At 39.8% G+C, this 21,049-nt stretch overlaps 1 protein-coding gene across 1 annotated transcript; it reads left to right on the top strand.

Annotated features, from left to right (window-relative positions):
* Positions 1-283: 283 nt before the first annotated feature.
* ADIPOR2 (adiponectin receptor 2) lies at positions 284-20,130 on the top strand. The gene is made up of 7 exons (XM_010024936.1): positions 284-548; positions 12,561-12,680; positions 14,508-14,679; positions 15,319-15,505; positions 16,560-16,747; positions 17,969-18,162; positions 19,679-20,130. Exons 1-7 carry the CDS (start codon positions 381-383, stop codon positions 19,808-19,810), a joined length of 1,161 nt encoding a protein of 386 aa, XP_010023238.1. The 5' UTR covers positions 284-380; the 3' UTR covers positions 19,811-20,130.
* Positions 20,131-21,049: the final 919 nt, after the last annotated feature.

Below are 21,049 nucleotides of genomic sequence, written 5' to 3' on the forward strand. Positions count from 1 at the left end.
GTAAAAATAAAAATAATTTATAAAAACATCACTGTGCTTTTGTGAATTTGTTGTTTTGTGGACCTCACTTTCTGTTATCTTTCAAAGTTGTGTTTAACTTGTGTTAGCTTATGAAAGTATTACTGATCACAAAATGGGAATCTGTTGTCCAGCAGTTTAGAAGTCTATCTCGCTGATCCTATGAGAGTTTGTGTACATACAGAAGCAGTTATCATAGCTGTTTGGGAGCTTTTAAGCATGCTTTTCTTTCAGCCAATTCTTACACTCTTCTTTTAAACTTCAGTTCAGTTATACAGACTGTTTGTTTTTCAGAGCCAGCACATAAACAGCCAAACTGAACCAAGAGGAAAGAGAATATTTGAGAAGGCTCCCAGCATCTCATGAATGAACTAACGGAACTCGATAATGCTGGTTCTCCAGAGCCAGGTCTACGGCTCAGAAAAGGACACATGTCTGGCACTGCAACAACAGAGGCAGCCTTTGAAGAGGACATCTCTGAGCAGAGGCTGCTTTTAGTGGAACCGCCACTGCCTTCTGACCAGGAAAATGTAAGTTATAGGATTATCTGTTAGGCTTGCTAAGAAACGTGAGTTTTGACATAAGTGCTTCAGTGCTTGAAATAAGTTCCAGAAATGTCAACTGTGAGCCTACAAACTCTTTATGCCTGCTAAATAATTGTATTAAAAGCAGGAGAATGCCAGAAATATTCAGCTGAGTGTAAGGGAACTTGGGTGACAAGACTGGGCATAAATGTGAATTTACCAGCTTTTTATATATGTATATATAAAAATATATATATTTGTGTATATATATGTAAAATATATATTCCTTCCTCAATGAAATGGGACTCATACTGGTTTGTTCTCTGAGACATTGGTCATATAAGAGATTTTTGTTCTCTAACCTTCAATTAATAATAAGTGAAAAGAGAAGTTACATTGACTCTGGCTGAAGGTAATGTGAACCTTGGCTATCATTTTGGAGATTAGGACAGAAACATCTGTTAGCAAGCATTCTTGTTGGAAGAATGGCCATTCCGGATTAGACCAGACATCCAAAGTGCATGATATCCTATCTCGGACAGTAGCCAGTAACAGACTCCTACGGACGAGTACAAAGATAGGGAAGTATGTTGTGTTACTTTCCAAGGACACTCTCCCAGCCTGTAGTAATTGATGGCTCACAGATATTCTGAGCTGGTAGCAATGTGTTTGGATTTTTGGTGCATGAGCCTTTGTAAATTTTAGCAGTCACAACATCCTGCGGAAAGGTGTTCCACAGCTTAATTAGGTGTTATACAAGGGTAATGGCCAGGATTGGACAGAGGTACCTTCTGGTTAGAGAGTTTCAGAACTGTAATTAATGCTTCTCCCAGGATATATACAGATGGTTATCAACACAGTTAAGTGGAAGAGGCATTCGTCCTAAGCTCACTATTAAAATTATCATGACTTAATGAGTTTACTGTATCAGCTCAGTTACAGAAACTGTGTAGTTTTTGCCAGCAGCAAAAACATGCTGATGCTGCTTAATGTAGCCTTCTATGCAGAAGAGTTGGGCTGTTGCTTTAATTGCATTTGCCACAGATTCTGGGCATGTGCATGGACCGCTATCATGGCTCAGCTGACACAACCTGTATTAGATTGTCTTAACTTGATTAGTTTGAGCCGTATGGAATTCACTTTCAAGTGCCCTTTGAATGAGAATCAGAACAGGTATTTGTGGCTAATAAGCCAAGCCAGTGCACTCTGTTGTACACTGCTGTAACTTCTATATGACGTTCTTAGTATCTTGATAACAGGAAGCACCCAGTCTTTTTTCTTTGCGTGGTGTGAAAGGTGGCAATGTATGTGCATAGGGTGCAAAGTCTTAGCAAATAGCAGAATTTGGTATTTGAAATAACTGCAGTTCAGAATAACTGCTAGTACAGCTTGACTTTTCCTCTTTCTAACCTAAGCAAATTCTGCTATTTGCTAAGGTTAGAAAGAGGAAAAGTCGAGCTGTACTAGCAGTTATTTTTGAACATATGTGTTTATCTGACAATGTGTTTGAGATTATCTTTTTTGAAGGCTACTTTCATTCTTGTCTCTGACTTTCCTGATTGAATAATGTGAGTTACCTGTTGCCTGCAGGTGGAGTACCCAAAGTAAAAGCCTGTAAGGATTATGATCTGTAAATCTTTCTGTGCATTTGCTTAGCTAAATAGAAATTATGTGGATGAGTCAGTGTGTTTAATTTTAGAACTGTGGAAGTAAAATGGTTAAAGTACTCTCATTCTGTCTTCTTTTTCATGCATTCTTGGCATTTGTTAGCCTGTTGGGGTGTCTTTGCGTTTGCTCTCATCCTTTTGACAAAAGTTTCTGTTGTTTTGCCTCACTACAAATATTTATCTTTCCTGTATTTGATGTCTTCTCTCTTTCCTAATTCGCTAAAAGCTGCCAGAGAAATGTTTTTTTGCCATTTGGGCCTTGCTGTTCTTTCTTGGACTGTATCACTTTCTCTGCCTTATATGGCTGGCTGCTTTTTTTACTTTCAGCCTAAACTTCTATTGCTTTCCTCTATGGTTTCTTGTTTTTAATACTGTCATATCTTTTAATTTTTTTTCATCTTGAAAGTTCATCCCAAAACAGTCTGCTGTCAAAAGTATCAATATTAGCTTGCCAAATGGCCTTTATTATATAAAATGCTGCAGCGTTCTAAATAATCTGGAAAAAACATTATGCTATATATCATCCTTTGTCTTGTATAAGCCTCAGTGCAGCTGTTACTCCAATGCCAGCTAGAATTCACTTTTTTGCTCTACTGTACATTCTGGCTAAGCGCAGTGCTAAGTGTAGAGATGACTTACTATTCAAAAGCATGGTTTTCCTTTCATTTTGAGGAGGCTCTTGTTTAGATCACAGTAATACAAAGTTACTGTTCTTCTGTGGATGGCAATGGTACTTGGGCACACAAGCTAAACCTAGCCTTATAAAAGGGACTTGAGTGATGCCCGTTGCATTAGTATTCCAGTAGCTAAATGTAACCTAACGTTGAAGCTGATGGTAACAATTGGGGAATTTCCATGTTGGAGAAAGAAAGTGGATGAAAGCTATATAGTGTCTTGATGGTAGAACAACCATAGTCATTTAACATGCTTTCAAATGCTTCTACTTAAGACAAGCTAAACATACTGACTTTCTTGAATATCGTAATATAGATACTTATGATAATTATGATACTTCCCCGTGATTTACTGGGCCTAAGACTTGAGGTATTAGTGTAAAAATGTGTGTGTCTTTATCCTGTGATAATGCGGCATTGTTTACTTTTCCTGCTGCTTCCCTATTTACATCGTGGCAACTCCTTTATATAAAATCTGCCCCAAACTCTCCTATAAAAATTCTTTTCCCTCTGCTACTTGTATATCCACTTTCTGCTCCACTCATAGGAGGAAGCAGTCATAGCAATTAAGGGGTACTAGCTGCTTCTGATGAGTTAGTCTAATAACCTTTTCTGAGGAGGTATGTGGGGAGGCGTATCATTGTATTGTTCAGAATAATTTTGCATCTCCCCCACAGCTTGCTCTGTATATTATCTGTTTCTAACTTTGATGGTCCAAAATATTGGTCCTCTTTTGAAATAAAAATCATCATGGAAAAAAATTAGAGGTGGGATTAAGAAATCAAATTTAGTCCTAAAAGTGTGGTTTTGTTTTGTTCCTGTTTTCCTGAGAGTTTTGTCTCTGGCACCAGTAACCTATTTGAGTGGTTGCATAGCTGTGATCTAAAAATTATGTGAAAGATCCTACTCTCTCTAAGTTGTCATTCACTGAATACATGTGGCAAAGGTTTATTAGCTGTATTTGAGCATGGTCATCCACATTAATAGTAAAATAGCTGCATCCTTCTGCCAGTGCTGTTGATCTGTCAGTTCTGTAATGATGTTTATGAGAGGACAGGTGTCATATAAAATCAATACCCTTTTACACCTGAACCTTAGTCTGTATTTTAACCCATGACTATGTTCTCTCCTAGAGTGTGTGTATGTTCATAGATTATGCCCTCTTCCAAGTATCTGTTCCAAAGCATAGATACACATCTTGCTATCTTGTTTAAACATGCAGTTAGTGTAGCAGCAGATGAGTGGTGTACTTCTGTGACTTTGAGAAATAGTGGCCATTTATCTGAATGTTTAAGATTTGGTGGTGAGAAAAGGATCAGGCAAGCTGCATAATTCATCTTGTTCTTCAGCAGTTTAAACTTGTTTTTCTTGCTCTAGTTTACATGTGCTGTGCATATGCTGGTAAGACATTTTTTCAGCAGGTGCTTCCCTCTCATAGCATGCTGGATTGCATTGGTTTGCTTTGGGACAGCATCCTTTCTGCTGTCCTAGAGTTTGTGTGTTAACTGCTATTAATTCCAGCAGTGATAGTTCCTAAATAAATCTCTCTTACTGTGGCTTTGTTAAGCTTACACAAGTAAATGCTTGTTACTTCATATATCTTGGTGAATGGGCTCTTTATGCAGCCCTAAAAACTTGTGCTTGACTCTTTCCTTTTATATTTTAACCTGTCAGTGACAGGAGGTAAACAAAAGAACCATTTTATTTGCCTTTATTCCAATCATCAGGCTTTCCTGTTCCTCAATGATGAGTTCTTTCATGCAGTTGAGCTGCCTTGTGTAGTTGTCCTATGTGGCACCAAAATGCACCATGAAGTGGAGACCTGTTGCTATGAAGAGTTTGATAATCTACAGTAAGTCTTTGGGAGGAAGCGTGGGTAGCTCTCAAGCCATCTGAATGGGCAGAAGAAAATTGAGCAAATACTCATCTGGATTGCTTCTCAGGAAGCATGGGTTTTGACTTCAAGTGGAACTTCCTTGACCTCTGACAAATTTCATGATATACCTGCATGTAGCTACAAGAGCATAAATACTAAAGTCACTTGAAGGAGGGAGGGAAGGATGTAACATTTTCAGGGACAGAAGAGAAGTTCTAGAATAATTGAAGGTGAGCAAATAACTCGAGGCTTTTAACTTGGCTCTTAGAACTTACTGAGAGCCTTTTGTGTTCCAGAAATGTGTACGTATTATCTATAGAAATAGGTTTTGGTATTGACAGAAAGGGTGCATGTAGAGTCTTAGCTATTTGAGAGGGGAAGTGTTGGTACTCTGCTGAGTTTGCTGCCTGCCAGCTGGTTTTGTAACCATTGCTTGCTGTGCTGCTTGTTGAAAACTAGGACGGGGAGGGAGTGGTTTTGTTTATAATTCACTGGCACAATGGTTTCCCTGGACAAGGGTTAGATTCCACAGTTTTTGTCTTTGTTCTCCTGGAGATTGTATCTGCCTGATTTGGGCAGCAGTGGGGAGCATGACTCCTTTCACAGTGATATAAGATAAAATAGTGTTGTACTGGTGGATTAACTTGCATCTTTCTCCAGCTGTTTTAGATTGATTGACTCTGCTTTTCTGTTAACTTCAGCAGTACGCTTTCAGCCTGTTTTTGTTTATTTTTTGAACAGAGCATTTTTTTCCATACGCCCAGTGTGCTTGTTTTCTTTTTCTGCTGTCAGGATCAACAATGACAGAGGAGGAGAAAATGGCACATGAGAATCTTCTGTAGTAGAAGCACTTTCTGCAGGCTTTCACCCTATGTTTACTGATGAGCACATATGAGCATTTGAGGTCTTTGGTTCTTGTCAAGTACTGGGCATTGACAGAAAATCAGTAGTAGCTACTGCTTAGAGATTCAACAAACCCTTTTCATCTGAAGCTATTTAATGAGGCAGCTAGTTCTAATCAGGATGTATTAGCAAGGTTGCTGAAGCCAAAAAATGACTTTGTCCCAGGACTATTTGCTAAATGAGTGTTAAATGTTAGTGCTTGTTTTTAATGAGTGCCAGCAAGCAATCACCCATGACCAGTTGTGTAAAACTGTTTCCAAGTGCTATATTAAATGGAGTGTAGCTTTTAGAAGAAGGTGACCTACAAAGGAAAAGAACTAAATTCCAGGAACCTTCAAGTACTTAACATTTTGACCAGTAGGCTGAAAGGGTCTTTGGCACAGCACTAATGAAAGACTCTTTTTGGTCCTGTGACAGCAAAAACAGCTTTGCACACCCTGCTTAAAGGGTGAATGTAGTTACTCTTTTGGAAACTGTGATGTGTCTATGTTTACAAGTCTGTCAGATTAAGAAAGAATGTCAACTCTAAATGACAAAGCTGTTATATTATAATAACTTGGTGGGTGCAGAAGTTAGGGCATGTCAGGGGACATTTTAAGGTGCTGTGCTTTTCCAGTTAATTACTTACAATCTAAAGAACATAAGCTGATGAAATACGGAAAAATACGCAATGGGGTTTTAGGAGGAATGGCATGGCACAGCACTGCCTATCGCTGCCTTCCCCTAACAAAAGACCAGTTGATAAAAGGTCAGTTGGCAGAATGGGCACAGAGGAGTTGCTGAAAAAAAAAAGCAATATGGCTTGCTGGGAAGGATGTTACAGGACTGCAATAAGAAAAATAGTGGTTTATAATAAACCCTTGAATGTATCTTATCCATTATGCTGAATACTCTCTAGTTACTGAATTTGGCATGCTTCTCCAAGAAACATTAAATGACTTGAATGTTGTGTTAAACACTATTAATCATTCATCTGATGAGATCAAGATGAACAAGAGCAAAAACTCCAAGTCATGTTTAGATTTTGACTTCAGTTTAATATGGGGGTTAACAGTGGTATTGTAAATGCAGCAACATGTGTTTTATAACTTATATTTTAAGAGATTTGTATGTAAGTAGTAAGTTGTATAATATCCCATGACTCAGTGTTAATCAAGATGTCTACTTTTTCTGATCTATCCTGCCTGTGTTACGGTGATGTGCTCTTATCAAGGCAGAGAGTTCCATCAGGACACAGATCAAGAAGAGAGTGGGTGAGCATCTGTCAGCAGCTGAAGGAAGCAACAGGAACATTAGAACAGATTCAGACTGCATCACGCTTCGGAAATCCCTGTGATGGTAGCTTCAGGGCACCAGTGACATCTTGAAGGTGAATTGGCATCACAAACAGTTGAGCTTTGAGACATGGAACCTTTAAGTCCAGAACTTAATACTAGATAGGTATGTGCATGGTCAGTTTGGCCCTCGCGTAACTGAGTGGTGACTGTCCAAAAAGGAACCCTAACACAGAAGAGTTCTGCTCTTTCTAAGGTTTAGGAGACTTGCATTGCAGTTACTAGTGTTACCGGTTAACATGCACTTCTGGGTCTGCATCAAATACCATACATGCAACCAGTGAAACCTGTCAAATTTCTGAAAGTGCCATCCTGAAAGCCGCTGGAAGTTTTGAGAATGCAGCAACCTATTGTAGCAATCATTAGTTTAACTTTCCTTAATCCCTGCCTAGCTCAGTTCCTAGCTCCTTTCTCATGAACACTACAAAAAGGAGGACTGGAGGTCATTTGGCATCTGACTGATATGTGTCAAAAAGAAACTTGGTCTTGCACATGATCCACAGACAGTGTATTGTAGTGAATATCAATAAAATGGGACCTGATGCTCCCTTTTTCCTGTTGCACTAGCTCCTCAAATCCCTTTTATCAGCCAACTTTATTTATTGGGAAGGTCACCTAGCAAAACTGTGAACAATTCCTGTCAGATTAGTATAGGATCAGCTAATCAACTCAAGGATCAGAGGGGTGCCTTGAGTTACACAGAAGCAGTGTAAAGGAAGAGGGGGTGAGGGAGAAAAGGACCACTTTTGATAGAGTAAGCTGCCTAGGCAGCTTCATTCAAGTCTCATTTATACTTCAGTTTGCACACTCTAATGAACACAGGTTGGTGACATTTAATAGCAAAATTGCAGTCTGAAGTATTGAACAAAAGATTGCATGTCACGTGTGTAAGTAGTAGGTGTGTGCAAACTCTCAAACTTTCTATGCATCTTTAAACTGACATCAAGAAACTACAGACCTCAAGAAATTACACTTCTGTTACTTGAAGTCCAGAGAACACAATTTTCTCAAAAGTGGTAAAAAGTTTTCTGGAATCTTTTTCCACCATTATGACTTGACTTCTCACAGGTATAATAAAGACTTTAATAAACAGTGTGTCTGTTAACAGGTTTGAGAGTGATAGTATAGAAACTGTTAATCTATGTGAGAAGGATGAGCTGTAGAAAAGAGAAGTATAAGAAGGTAAGAGAACACGAGAAGAGACAAGATAACAGAACAAAACAAGAGAAGTACTACATTTACTAGAGCAGGTTTTACTGCAGTTTTCTGTAGCAGTCTTTGGCAATGTGGCCTGACTTTTTTTTTTGTTTGGTTTTTTTTTTTTTTTGGACCACATTCAGGCAATATTCTTGTACTAAATGTAAACTTTTGTTTTTTTAACTTCTGTGTCATTACTATAAAAGAATGAGATTTTATTTTTAAAATAAACTTACTTAATGATGTGCATTGTGCAACTGAGCTCTCATATTTCTTGCTCTTGTTCACTCTGGTGCTCTAAGATTTGGTTTTAGCATTAAGCCTTTTCTATCCCTACCAAAGCACACTGTGAAATGCTTGTTTAGAAGATAATCTGTCCCTGGACGCATGTTGCTTGAAACTCTGTAGAAAGTGGTATAATCAAGTCTGATTTCTACCTCTTTACCTTCGTGTCTGTAACTGTTACCACAAAAGAATCTGGAAAGTTCCCAAAATAAGGGGAATATGGATAAAGTGGTAAAACTGTTTTCTTCCAGCCAGTGTCATTTGTCCTTCAGGTTTAGTCTATTTTCCGGTATCATTATTCAACTCGGGGTACGTTTATACCTCTGTTGTATAATTTCCATCTCGCTAGGTATCTGTACTATGTTGGTAGCTTTAATGCTCTATGAATTTGCAAAGGATAGGATTAAAATTGGAAGGATTGTTTTGCGTTTCCATAGAATTAAGTGTCTAGAACCTCTGGAGTGTAAGTGTACAGGAGGCCTGATTTCCGATTTGTATGAAAGACCGATTCTATGCATTGTGGCCTATGTGCAGCAGAAGAATGATGATTTATGATTGCAACAAGTTTGCTTGTTTCAAGTGAATTAGGGCTTTTATTGAAAGATAATCTAAAATGCTCTGAAGAATTCACATAATTAGTCAAAATTTGAGACTGCTTTTAAAAGAGTTCGAGTAAATTATATGATGTAAAAGAACATCTGAAACATTAGCAGAGTGAAAATCCTTTTGGCCAATGATCTTGAAAGTACGAAGGCAAAATTATTCTGGAAGCACTTGATTAAGGATATACCATACCTCATTAAAAGTGGGAGTATCGGAGTTTTGTTCTGGGCTCTCATTTCTTGCACGGTCTTAAGGCAAGCGAGATTATTTACCCAATGTGTTCTCCATTTTAAAATGTGTTCCTGTGGGCAGAACTTAGAAATAGTTGAAAACAGGCCTAAAGCATATGCTTGCTTACATTGTTAAGTTCTAGAATTACTCTTGAATTTCTGATAAGATCAGCCAAAGAAGAGAGAAATGAGACTCCTAAGATACAAAGGAGCATGTCACAGTGGAAACTTTATAACAGTGTGCCTTCTGAACAGAAAAGTGGTATTTTTCCCTTCGCTCATTGTCTGAAGAATTGAAGGTCAATAGACTCCTTCAGATTTCCACATGAAAATCAGCATTGGTGTTGCGCTCCAGCTATAGATTTTCAGCTTCCAAGAAGCACAGTTCAGTGTTTTTCCTAAAGGGATGTTATGGGAAGAAGTTGAGAGAGGACAGACATTCCAGAACCTCATTTTGCCTCCTTAGCAAGAAAAGGACTAAGAAGCTGAGCTTCAGGTTTTTCCTTGAATGCTAATTTTGCAGCTTAATGGCAGGAAGGAGATAGTAAAATAAATGCCATTTTCTGGCAGTAATCTGGACTGTGTATATGATACAAATTCCTTTTATCACTAAAAGAAGCTTGGTAATGATTTGTTTGTAGGCACATTGCCAAAACGCAAAGATTTTCGGGCTAGTTCATAAATAGCTGTGCTCTTCGAGCTTTGCAGTCTGTTCAGATTTAAACCTTCCCATCATTCTGGAAATGGGAGTATGTGGGGAGGGGGAAATGAATGTTTTCTGGCTTTGAGTCACTGGGCAGACTGCAGTGAATACAGGCTTTGATTCTGTAAGAAACATTTTTTCCTGCAGTCCACCCAGTTTTGTAAAGTGAGGATTACTAACTTGTTCACCCCATTCCAGCTGGTCATTGTGTGGTGCTGAGAGAGGGAATTCTAGGATAGCTAAAAGGCGTAGCAGTGCTTCTTGTTTCAGGTACATTGCAGCTTAAACACTGGCCATGTTCTTCTATAAGGTGTGTTCCTGGAAACTGAGGATTTCTTTGGTTTGCAAGATTGCAGACTATCAAAAGCATCTTATCTAGGCCCCTGTGGCAGGGGTCTTGGACTACATGATCTTTAAAGGTCCTTTCCAACCCAAACCATTATATATTTCTGTGACCTTTATTTAATTATTTATAGTACTGAAAAGGGAGGATCTTAACCAGTCAGATCCATTAGTAGAAGCAGCCAGTAAAATTGATAGTGTGGAAAATAATGGCAGTGAATGTTGTTGAGTCAGAGTGAAACCAAATTTGTTATTAATATGCTCTCTGGTCCAACAGGACATGCCTATTTTAGAAGGATATTAAACCTTCTTACATCTCAGTGTTGTCTGATGCTTTTTTTTGATAGAATTGATGGGATAATCTAGGCAGTGAGAGTGTATTTAATACTGTCTCATACTGCTGTAAGATCTGGCTGGAGCTGATCAAGATTTATATCACTTGTCTGATATGAAATATGCAATCATTGCCCAGACTTGCTCAGGGTGGGTGCTGGTTGTAACAATAAATGGAGGCAAGTAGACACTGCAAGGGATCTAGATTTTGTACAAAGATTCATTTAGTCAATCAAGTTGTCCTAGGGTGGACAAATATGAGGTCATGAAATGTAAAAGATGTTTACTGTGTGCTACATAGCAGAGATCTGTATTCTGGATAAGCAAAATTGGATCAAGAACTATGTGTTGGGGGGGCCTCTTCGAAAGATGAAGCTTCAGTGGCTACTTCACACCTTGGATATAAAAGCAAATATTAGCATGTCCTTTTTCTTTCCCAAAACCTCGAACTATTGGAGAATCTGGATAGCTTACTGTAGGCTGGAAGAAGTTTCCTTTTATTAATCAAAAAATTAAAGCTTTAAGTAGCTTGTTGAGTTAACTTGCTGATGGAAACAGATAGTAAGGCCTTACTCTAAAGAGAACGCTGTAAAATGGGACAGATGCACAGCCAGATCTGATCTCTGCCAGATCAGATCTCCGCCTTGAAGTTCCGGACACTTACCTGAACATTACTGGTTATATGTAATAGATAAAGTATGTGAGGTTATATACTGAATTCTCTGCCACTTCAGATGGCATTAGACATAAACAATCTTGATTTTTTTTTTTTTAAAGTTGTTAACCTTGATATGGGACTTGGACTGTGAAAAATTGTGACACATAGTATGGAGGAGGCCAGTCTCCTTACAGGTTGCAGGGCTTTCTTGGCTTGGTCACGAAGTGCTGTGTGTGGCAGCTTTCTGCCTCAATCTTGAAGAATACAAAAGGCTCATTCTCTCTTTTCTAGCTTTCTCAAACTTGTTCACCTTGGAAGCTGAAGGAGTCTCTAATGGGCCATGAGCATTGTAGTAAGCAAACATTTGTGTCTTGTCACACACACTGCCCCTACCACCCCCTGCCTTTTTCCTGAGCTGTAGATGATGTGGTGTAAGTCAGCATAGGGTAGAAAACTACCAAACCTCGTTCTCATAAAGTTATTAGTGATGTGGACCAGCTGAATATCCAGGCTCAGTGTTGATTTTTCTTTTTTTGTTTGGTTTTCATAATTCTCTTGGTATACCTTAGGGATATGGATATTTCTCTTTATTTGAATTTTGCTTAAAACTGTGATGTCTGTTACTGCTTTTGTTTGATAACTTGCTTTTGTCTAACTGGCCAAAGTTTCATACTACTTTCTGAAATACCTTGAAAGTCAAATAAGTAAATGTCTGAAGTGTCAGTTAAACACAATAGAGACCTTCAGATTTGAACTGAAAATGAGATGAAGCATTTGTAACAAAGTAAATAGATTCCTTGGCTTGCCCTTTATTATCCTAAAATGCCATACATGTTATAGAGGCATTAAGGTAGACATACTGACATTGAAATGGAACATAGGAAGTAATTTCTTCCCTAGAGGTAGGTAGGCTGCAAGCCTCAGACTCCATATCTGGGCTTTAATGAAGCATAACTTACAGAAGAACGCTGCTTTCTTCCAAGCGTGCTGAAAACATGTGCGAAATGGATTAGACATGTGAGTTGTTCTCAGATACCCAAGAATGTAATAATTTTTTGCTGGTTCTCTTGAATTCCTTCCTCAGTGCCGAACAAGGAAAAAAGACTACTTTATTTGCCAAGACCTCAAATCATAGTTTTATATGGAAAACGTCACCTTTCTCTGTCCCTCTTTCTAAAAAGAATTTTCTCTGCTTTTTTTTTCTTTCCCGCAGTGTTCTGAAGATTACAAACACAATGATGAGTCACCTCAAGAAGATGAAGGGTTTATGGGTATGTCACCTCTTCTACAAGCCCACCATGCTATGGAGAGAATGGAAGAATTTGTCTGTAAGGTAAGTGCATATGGAAACTGCTGAAGTAATTTCCTTCTTTAGGAAGCTCCAGTGGGCAATAGACTACACCTGCAGCAACTGTGCTAATAATGTGAGGGAGAGCAGGTACACACCACCCCTGAATGGGCATCTCTTGCTATAACTAGTAACACTACAGCTTCTTGGGATCTTGGTCTGTCCTAAATGAATAAATTGTATGGCATGGAACAGCAGGGGTTGCACATGAGACTAAAGCTGATTGTGTTGCTGAGGAGTTCCTTGAAACACCTGTGAGTGCAAAGCAGAATAAAAGCCTTCTGGTTCAAGGCACTTTCATTCACAAGGTCTTTTTTCCAGGTTTCTTTGAACTTGCAAATGTTTTTCTCTTTCAGCACTCTTTGCATCCATTGCAGAATAAGCTCTGTCCCTTACAAGTTGTATTAAAACTATATCTAAGTAAATCCATTGAGGATTTTGTAATTGCTGATCTTTGCTCAATTTTTGCTACTTTATAGATCCGTGAGGCTGTGTCTGGCCCTCCTTGCTTGGTGAAAGGAGTGCTACCCCTCTGCACACTGCTGGTTTTATGAACTCTTCTTTGATGTTTTTACAGAGGGACCCTAGCTATGTGGTGGCCTTTTGTGTGGGGGTGGTTCTGTTGTTTGGTTGGGTTTGTTTTGTTTTCCTATGCATCTTTTCCCTTTCTAGATGATGTGTAGGGTGGATTGTGTAAAATGAATTCTCTCCTGCTGTTCCTACCTCAATTCAAATTTTTGGTTCCTGAGGTAAACCAGTTATTTTCTTGTTTAGTGTATTGAAGAAGCTAGACTTCAACCAGGTTGGTTATTCTGATCTGATTTTGTTTTGCTTCCATGAAGGAGTGTGGAGAATTGATTTAAAAACTCTGGGCTCTAGTTGTTGAAACTGAAATAAGAATATAGCTTTTCAAACTTAGTGTTTCAGGACTCATCAGGCTCGCTCCTGTGTTACTAACCAGCTGACAAACCCAAGGAACGCTGCAGAAACAACCCCGGTACATAAAGCAATTCCCTAATACCCCGCTGCTTGGCAGTGCTGCTTCTGACACCAAACCGAAGACTACGTGTATCTCGTGTTACTGAAGCAGCCTTGAGAACACCCGTGCACACTTTTTTCATTTGGAACCAGCTACAAGAATAACATGTGCACATATGCTCTCTCCCTTTAAAGAAGAAATCTGATGGAAATGAGAGTCGTGAATCTGTTGCCTTAACTGATCTGTCACTGTTTGTTTTGGAAGTGTGGGAGCTTTTTTCTTCTCCCCAACCTGGATAAGGGATTGGATATGTCTCAATGGCCTTTTGCCACTTCATGCTTTCTGGCCCATATTAATGTTGATGGGCAGCCTTTTTTTTAGACTGCCCCAAACACTAACAGATATACAGTCAGATTAGCTTGTGGTCGGAAGAACAGGCTCTTATTTATTTCTCGGAGGGAACTAGGTGCAGACTTCGTATTAAACGGAAAGGATGATCTGTGAAAATAACAGAACATGGAAATGAATTAAATGTTTTCCCTTCATTAGCAGTAAAAAAGCCAAATAGCTTTCCTATTCAATGAAATGCTGAAGTGTTTCTTCCTCTAGTGGTGCAGATCAGCTTCATAATGATAGTGTTTAAATAGGGAGCTGTGACTTAAGCGTTATATTTACTTCAAGTGTAAAGCCTTTTCCCCAGAAATGTCCCATACACTCTTTTCTGTTTACCGTACTCATAGATTAACACTTTTACTAATACAGGTTTCCTGACTTTTGCCATACATCAGTGGAACTCAGTTCCTTGCATTTAACTAAAATCTTCTAACTCCTAGGTATGGGAGGGCCGATGGAGAGTCATTCCCCATGATGTTCTGCCTGACTGGCTAAAGGACAACGACTACCTGTTGCATGGACACAGACCGCCCATGCCTTCCTTCCGGGCTTGTTTCAAGAGTATCTTCAGAATACATACAGAGACTGGTAACATCTGGACACATCTTCTAGGTATTTTCAGATTGTTCTAGTGCTAATTGGCTTCATTGCTCTCTTTCTTTGAGAGCAAGATAGAAAGGGGGATGGGGTCGTCAGCATTATCATTCCACTAGTAACCTGATACATTAATAGGTTGGTATCCCTCTCAGTTTTATCCCACCAGGGTTGGATGGGACTTCCTTAATTATGCATTCAGTACAATAAAATAAAGATTTCCTTATAGCTGATAAAATACCAGTAGATACTTTTTTTTTTTCTCAAGTGTGTGTTAATTGAGATTGCATTTCTTGCCACAGGAACACGTTTAAGTTGCAGCTTGTATGAGTGGTTTCTGACTTGCAAGGAGCCTTGAAGGGAAAGGGTTTCTTTGAACTATGCCCTTGTCTTTTTAAGTTTTGCAGCAGGTTATTTCATTGTTCTGCAGTGTCCAACCAATTGCCAGACACAAGGGAAAAATACAGAGTCCATACAAGTCTGTATTGTATCAGTCTGAGACAGAAATGTGGTTAGAATGCGTAGGGCTGCATGTGTGCTGCTGGTTGTCATGAAGTTCCTATGTGTAGTGCTCCTGTACATTAAAGTCATGCTTTTAGAAAGAAAAGCTTTCAATATGAAATGAACTTGACACCTTTCTGCCTCACTGTTTTTCAGGATGTGTGTTCTTCCTTTGTCTGGGAATTTTCTACATGTTCCGGCCAAACATGTCCTTTGTAGCACCTGTGCAGGAGAAGGTGGTTGTTGGATTGTTCTTCTTGGGAGCCATACTCTGCCTCTCCTTCTCATGGCTCTTCCACACAGTTTATTGCCACTCAGAAGGTGTTTCCCGGCTCTTCTCCAAGTAAGTGCCTAGAGGATAGGGTAGGCCAAATAGGAAACAGGTGGGAAAACAGGGTTGGGATTTATGCCTGGAGCCCCAGTGTAGGAGTTGTTCATCGCATGACTGCGTGTACTTTGGAACCAAGTTGAGCAGAGATTCAATGCAGCTTCTTCTAATTATTGTTTGTTTCAGCATGAGTTTTTGTGCTGTCATTTTAGTCTCAAAAGTCCTTCATTTTCTGCTCTTTGGCAGGTGTGTGCATGCATCTTGCTGCTGTAAGTAATATACCTAGAGCTTAGTTACAGGACTTTGAATTTTTAATGCAACTGTCACTTCTTGTCATTTCACCTAGTCTGAATAACTTTGAATCTTAAACTTATGTAAGACAGCTCCACAATGTTTTGGTTTTATTACACCTTCTTTTTCGGCTGGCTGCTAAATAGTTTGTATTTCCTAAGATTACTCAACCTGAAATTGTATAGTCTGCAAGGCTACCCCTAGAGTAGCCGAGCAATTAAAATCCCCTGCTGAAAAATTAACTCCATCTTTTGTAGGAGCATTTTGTCAGGTTGTGGTAAAAAGCAATAACTGTAGGAACTCCTTTTCTTCTCTGGTATATAGAAAAACAGCATGGTTGAAAAATTGTGACATTATTCCCCAGTGATCACTTAAGCTGATTCTTGACTCACTCATGCGTGTCAGATACTAAAGTGTTCATGTTGGCTGTGCTCTCACAACATACTGTGTGGCCTTTTTTGTATTTAGAGGACTCTCGTGCTGCTTTTTTCCTCATCTGAACCTTAGATCTGAGTTTTCTTCAAAAAACTTTGGTCTAAAGGCTGCCGTAGGTATTGCTGATGACCAAAAGTGGCCTTATTAGTTGTCTGTCAGGGTAATCCATGACTTTAGGAGGGCATTGTTGGAAGAGTTGCCATCAGGAAGTAAGTTGCAATAGTGAAAATAATTTCATTTTGCAGTGAGAAGTAGGCAGTAGGTCTACTAAAGAAGAGAGTGTTGGTATGAAGGTTTCCAAAGATTAGCATTTCTTACAAAACTGATTAATGTTTCCTTCTAGGTTGGATTATTCTGGCATTGCACTTCTCATAATGGGCAGCTTTGTACCATGGCTGTACTACTCCTTCTATTGCAACCCTCAGCCTTGCTTCATCTACTTGATTGTGATTTGTGTCCTGGGCATAGCAGCCATAATTGTCTCACAATGGGACATGTTTGCAACCCCTGAATACCGGGGTGTAAGGGCAGGTAAGACCTAAAGTTAACCGTTTGGCTTCTTGACTGCCTTTTCTCCTTCTTCCTTGCTGCTTGGAAAATAATGTCTTGTGAAGACTCAAGAGCTGAATTTTATAGATATTCTTGGGTTGGGAGCTTGATGGGTTTTCTTTCAGCATTTATTATAGCCATCTGGATGCACAGATAAGGGCTGGTGCAAGTCCTGGAAGTGCATTCCTGAAATGGACAGTAACACATGCAGTAGGAAAGGTAGTGCAAAGTATTTCTAGCTACATCTAGCAACTTTGCTCTCTCCAAAAATGGCTGGCTGCTTGGTGTGTGTATGTGTACTTCTACTATTTGTCTAGTTTTTGAAATGGTAGGCTGAGAAACAAGCAAATCATTGAATGATTGAATTAATCTGAATGATTTGCCTAGATAAAATAGGTGTTTAAGACAAAGAACCTAGTTTTTCTTTTCCCGTGATCAGAAGAACAAAATCAGATCTGGTTTCACATTCTGAGGTAGGAAGAAAGAGAAAGCTTTAGGGGGCAGCTATGGAATGTGCACGCAGCTGGGTTGAATAGTATTATTTGTTACTTAACCTGCACGTGATGTCTACAGTAAATCTAGATTTCCCAGACAAGCTATGGGTATACTTCAGAGAGTTCAGCCTTCCAAACTTAAAATCTGTGGATGGGACATGATTATTCCCTGCCTCTCCCTCCCCTACTTTTTTTTACAAGATTTCTGTATGTGCTGCTAAAATCTAAATGAATAAACCATGTTCTCATATTGGCAGATCAGATGAGCCGCAGATGCTACTTTTCTGTTTCCTAGGACTACTTGTACAGTATATGATAAATAATCTCTTTGTTGTCTCTCCTTGTCTTGCTCTTGAGAGATTATGGTAAAGTGAGGTGTAGTTCGTGTAGTCTCAGTGCCCTCTACAGTCCAAGATGTGTAACTGGTTCAATGTACCTTAAAGCCGTCAGATGCAATCAGTAAACGAAATATTTCAGTAGGTGCTGGAACATATAACTAGGTAGGTTCTGCTACACGAAGGAAGTCTGTGCATTCTTTCAATTCCTTTCCAATAAAGTGCTTCTGGGTACCTCCAGTTTCAAGAGTTGTCACTTCGCTTCTGCTTTGGCAAATACTGAGTTTTCCTTTCGTAGTTTTTTTGTTTTCATTGTCTCCCTTTACCGCCACTGTGTTCAAACCTGACTCTCCCACGTTTTCTTTACCTCCCAGGAGTATTTCTAGGTCTGGGTCTTAGTGGGGTTATTCCCACCCTGCACTTTGTCATCTCTGAGGGGCTCCTGAAAGCAGCCACAATGGGGCAGATAGGCTGGCTGGCACTCATGGCATGCCTGTACATCACTGGTGCTGCACTATATGCTGCCCGCATCCCGGAGAGATTCTTCCCTGGCAAGTGTGACATCTGGGTGAGTCTACAGAATGACTGGATGAGGAGACCAACCTGAAAGCTAGTTCCCCTTGAGGCCAGAGGATGTTGTGTCAGTGTTTTCTTATTGCAAGTATCAAACTGCTGCGCCAGAAGCATAGGTCTTAACAGGCCAAACTGTGGGCCCTCTGAGCGTGGCTTACCTTGTCCCTCTCTTGCTGAGTTGTCACAAACAGGCTGGTCTGAGGTAACTGCTGGTGTGCAAATTCACCCCTGCACATGTACTAGATAGCTTTACTAGGTGGGTAAGCAACTTTGCGAACCTTTTTGTGTGTGTATACGTTGATTCTGCAAGCACGCATCTTCTGTGTGTGCTTACATCTGTGCAGAATAGCGTCTGGTTATTTCTCTGACGTTCAGTGTTTTCTCTGGGATCTTCACTGTATCTGGCTCCTCATCCTGTGCAGCCAGTGAAAATGCTGGATATAGGTGGTAGACTTCAGAGGGATCTCTGGCTCAGAAGAAGGTAAAGAGGGGTGAGCAAGTGGGTGGGTGAGGGAAACTTGGTATGAGGGAAAGGATCATGAAGACTCTGGAGGGGAAATATGTGGGGGAAATGTAAGGAAGGAAATCAGGTGGAGCAGGAGTAGAGATGAGAAGGAGTGGACCTTTGGAAGGCCACTGTACTTCCACTAGGATAGTTTAAGACCCCTAAAGAAGATTAGAGGTGAGAATGAAGCCTGGGTTGTTTTAATGGCTTTTTGCACAGCACCAGTTTTCTAGGTTTGTTTAAATGGCCAGATCAAGCCTTGTTATGATAATGACCTGGGCTCCAAAAGCACTCTTGTCCAAGCTTCCAATACAGCCTGCAAATACACATTTAAAGGTTTATTTATTTATTTTTTCCCAAGAGTATTATATTGGTATGGCTTCCCTCAAACAAGGACATGCTTTGTCATGTAGCTCCCTCATGATTTTTATTCTGCTGTACACTATAATCAATAGCATCCTGGGCATTCATTCAGCACATCTGGTTGTTTCTAGGTTTTAATATAATACCTGTTTTTTTCCTATTCTGTTTCTCTATGGTAGAGAAATAGAATAACATTCAAAATCCACGTGGTTAAACTTATGCCTGTGACCAGAGCAGAGTTTATACCTGTTAGTGGTATGAGATAGCCCTTTTTATCAATAAAACATATTGTGAAGGAACTAATTTTAAGCGTCCTGCTTAAGCCTTTTGCACAAAGCTCAGAAATGATCCTTGTCCCTTCACAAAGATGCGCTATAGCATTTATGTAGCGTATATGTTGATTGACAAGCTGCTTAAGATGCCTGTGAAGGAAAGGGGTGCGTGTGTGTGGAGGATGTGATTATTTTGCTAATCATAAGAGTGGGATGGGCTTTTACACAACTTGGAGAACTTTGCAGCTTGTGGTTCGAGGTACTGCTACGTGTTACTGTGTACTTCAGCTGAATGTGTGGCTTTTTTGGAGACAGGGTAGCAGTAGAACCCAGAGTACCCCAGCTGAACAGAAGTGTTTTCTTTTCCACAGTTCCACTCCCATCAGCTCTTTCACGTCTTTGTAGTGGCTGGTGCTTTTGTGCACTTCCATGGGGTTTCCAACCTCCAGGAGTTCCGATTCACGGTCGGAGGAGGCTGCACAGAGGAAGATGGGATGCAGTAAAACCAGCCTTCGACCCAAGATCGTAACCAAAACAGTACCGCAAGCGCGGTTGAAGCATACAGGCTAGCAAAATGAATACCTAAGAAGAATCCAAGTTTCAGCTGATGGGGCGTGGAGCTTCATGGGGATTCTGACTAACCGAGATAAATTCTATACCTCAAGCAATGGAATAAATCAATTTGAAGAGCAGGAAATTCTGAAACCCTAATTTATTCTTGGGATCTACAGATTGAGCTACAGAGGACCCTTTCCAAATCGGCTTCTGTTCAATGCCATATTTATTTGTAGAACTGGGGAGGGATAGCTTAGCTTAGCAGTTTCCTTTTCCTTTTTTTTTTTTCCCCTCCTTTTTTTCCTTTCTTTTTCCCCTCCTCCCCCCCCCCCTTTTTTTTTTTTTTATTAAGGAAAAAAATCAAGGTTAAATTTATATCCTCTTGGAGGGTTTGGGAGTTGATTTTAGATGCTCTTTTGGGAGAAAAATTGTAAATAAGATTTCTAACTTTCTGTTTAAATAAAATTTATATAAATGTTTTAAACAATGGGTGGGGGGAAAAGGGTTTTTGTAAAGAATGCAACATGCAAGTACCACACACTGTTTCAATTTTGCACAAAATAAATGATTGCAGGAGGACCAGGTAAAATTCCCAGGAGTGAAGCATGCCCTGGGCCAGATGGGGTCCTGGCCAGCGTTTGGGGTAGGTTCAGTACATATACACAAGGGTTGTGAAAGTCACAGTGTTAGCAAGTTTATTTACTCAAGTAACTCAAAAGATACATCTGTGCCCTGCCTAAGTGTGTGGGACAGCTGCCTTCCAAGCTTGTGTGGCCTGTATAGTTTGGGATAGTGGATCTTGAAGTTAGTTGTTTTGATTCTCATCATATGAATTGGAGCGTGATGGTATAACTGCACATGAAATGGCAAACAGTCCAACTCCATCAGTGCCTGCCTATACCCAAGGGCCCCCATTGAGTAGATGGTTGCCATTTGTGGGTGTGCTTTGCTTTGTCTGAACAAATGGTGGTAATACACTTGTCAAAGGTAGTTGAGTATGTGAGGGGAAGCAGAGGTTGGGTTAAGATGGACTGGAAAGAGGAAGCTGTGTGCTCCAGGACTTGGAGTTAACAGTTACTGCAGACCTCAAGCACATTACCTTCTCATGTGTCAGGCTCCATATGCCAAGGGAGTTTGCAGGTTTTTCTTTTTAAGAGGAAAAATCCACAATCAGCCTAATGCAGTTC

This window comes from Nestor notabilis, unplaced genomic scaffold, assembly GCF_000696875.1.
Source record: "Nestor notabilis isolate BGI_N333 unplaced genomic scaffold, ASM69687v1 scaffold15572, whole genome shotgun sequence".
In the NCBI taxonomy this organism is placed as follows: Eukaryota; Metazoa; Chordata; class Aves; order Psittaciformes; family Psittacidae; genus Nestor; species Nestor notabilis.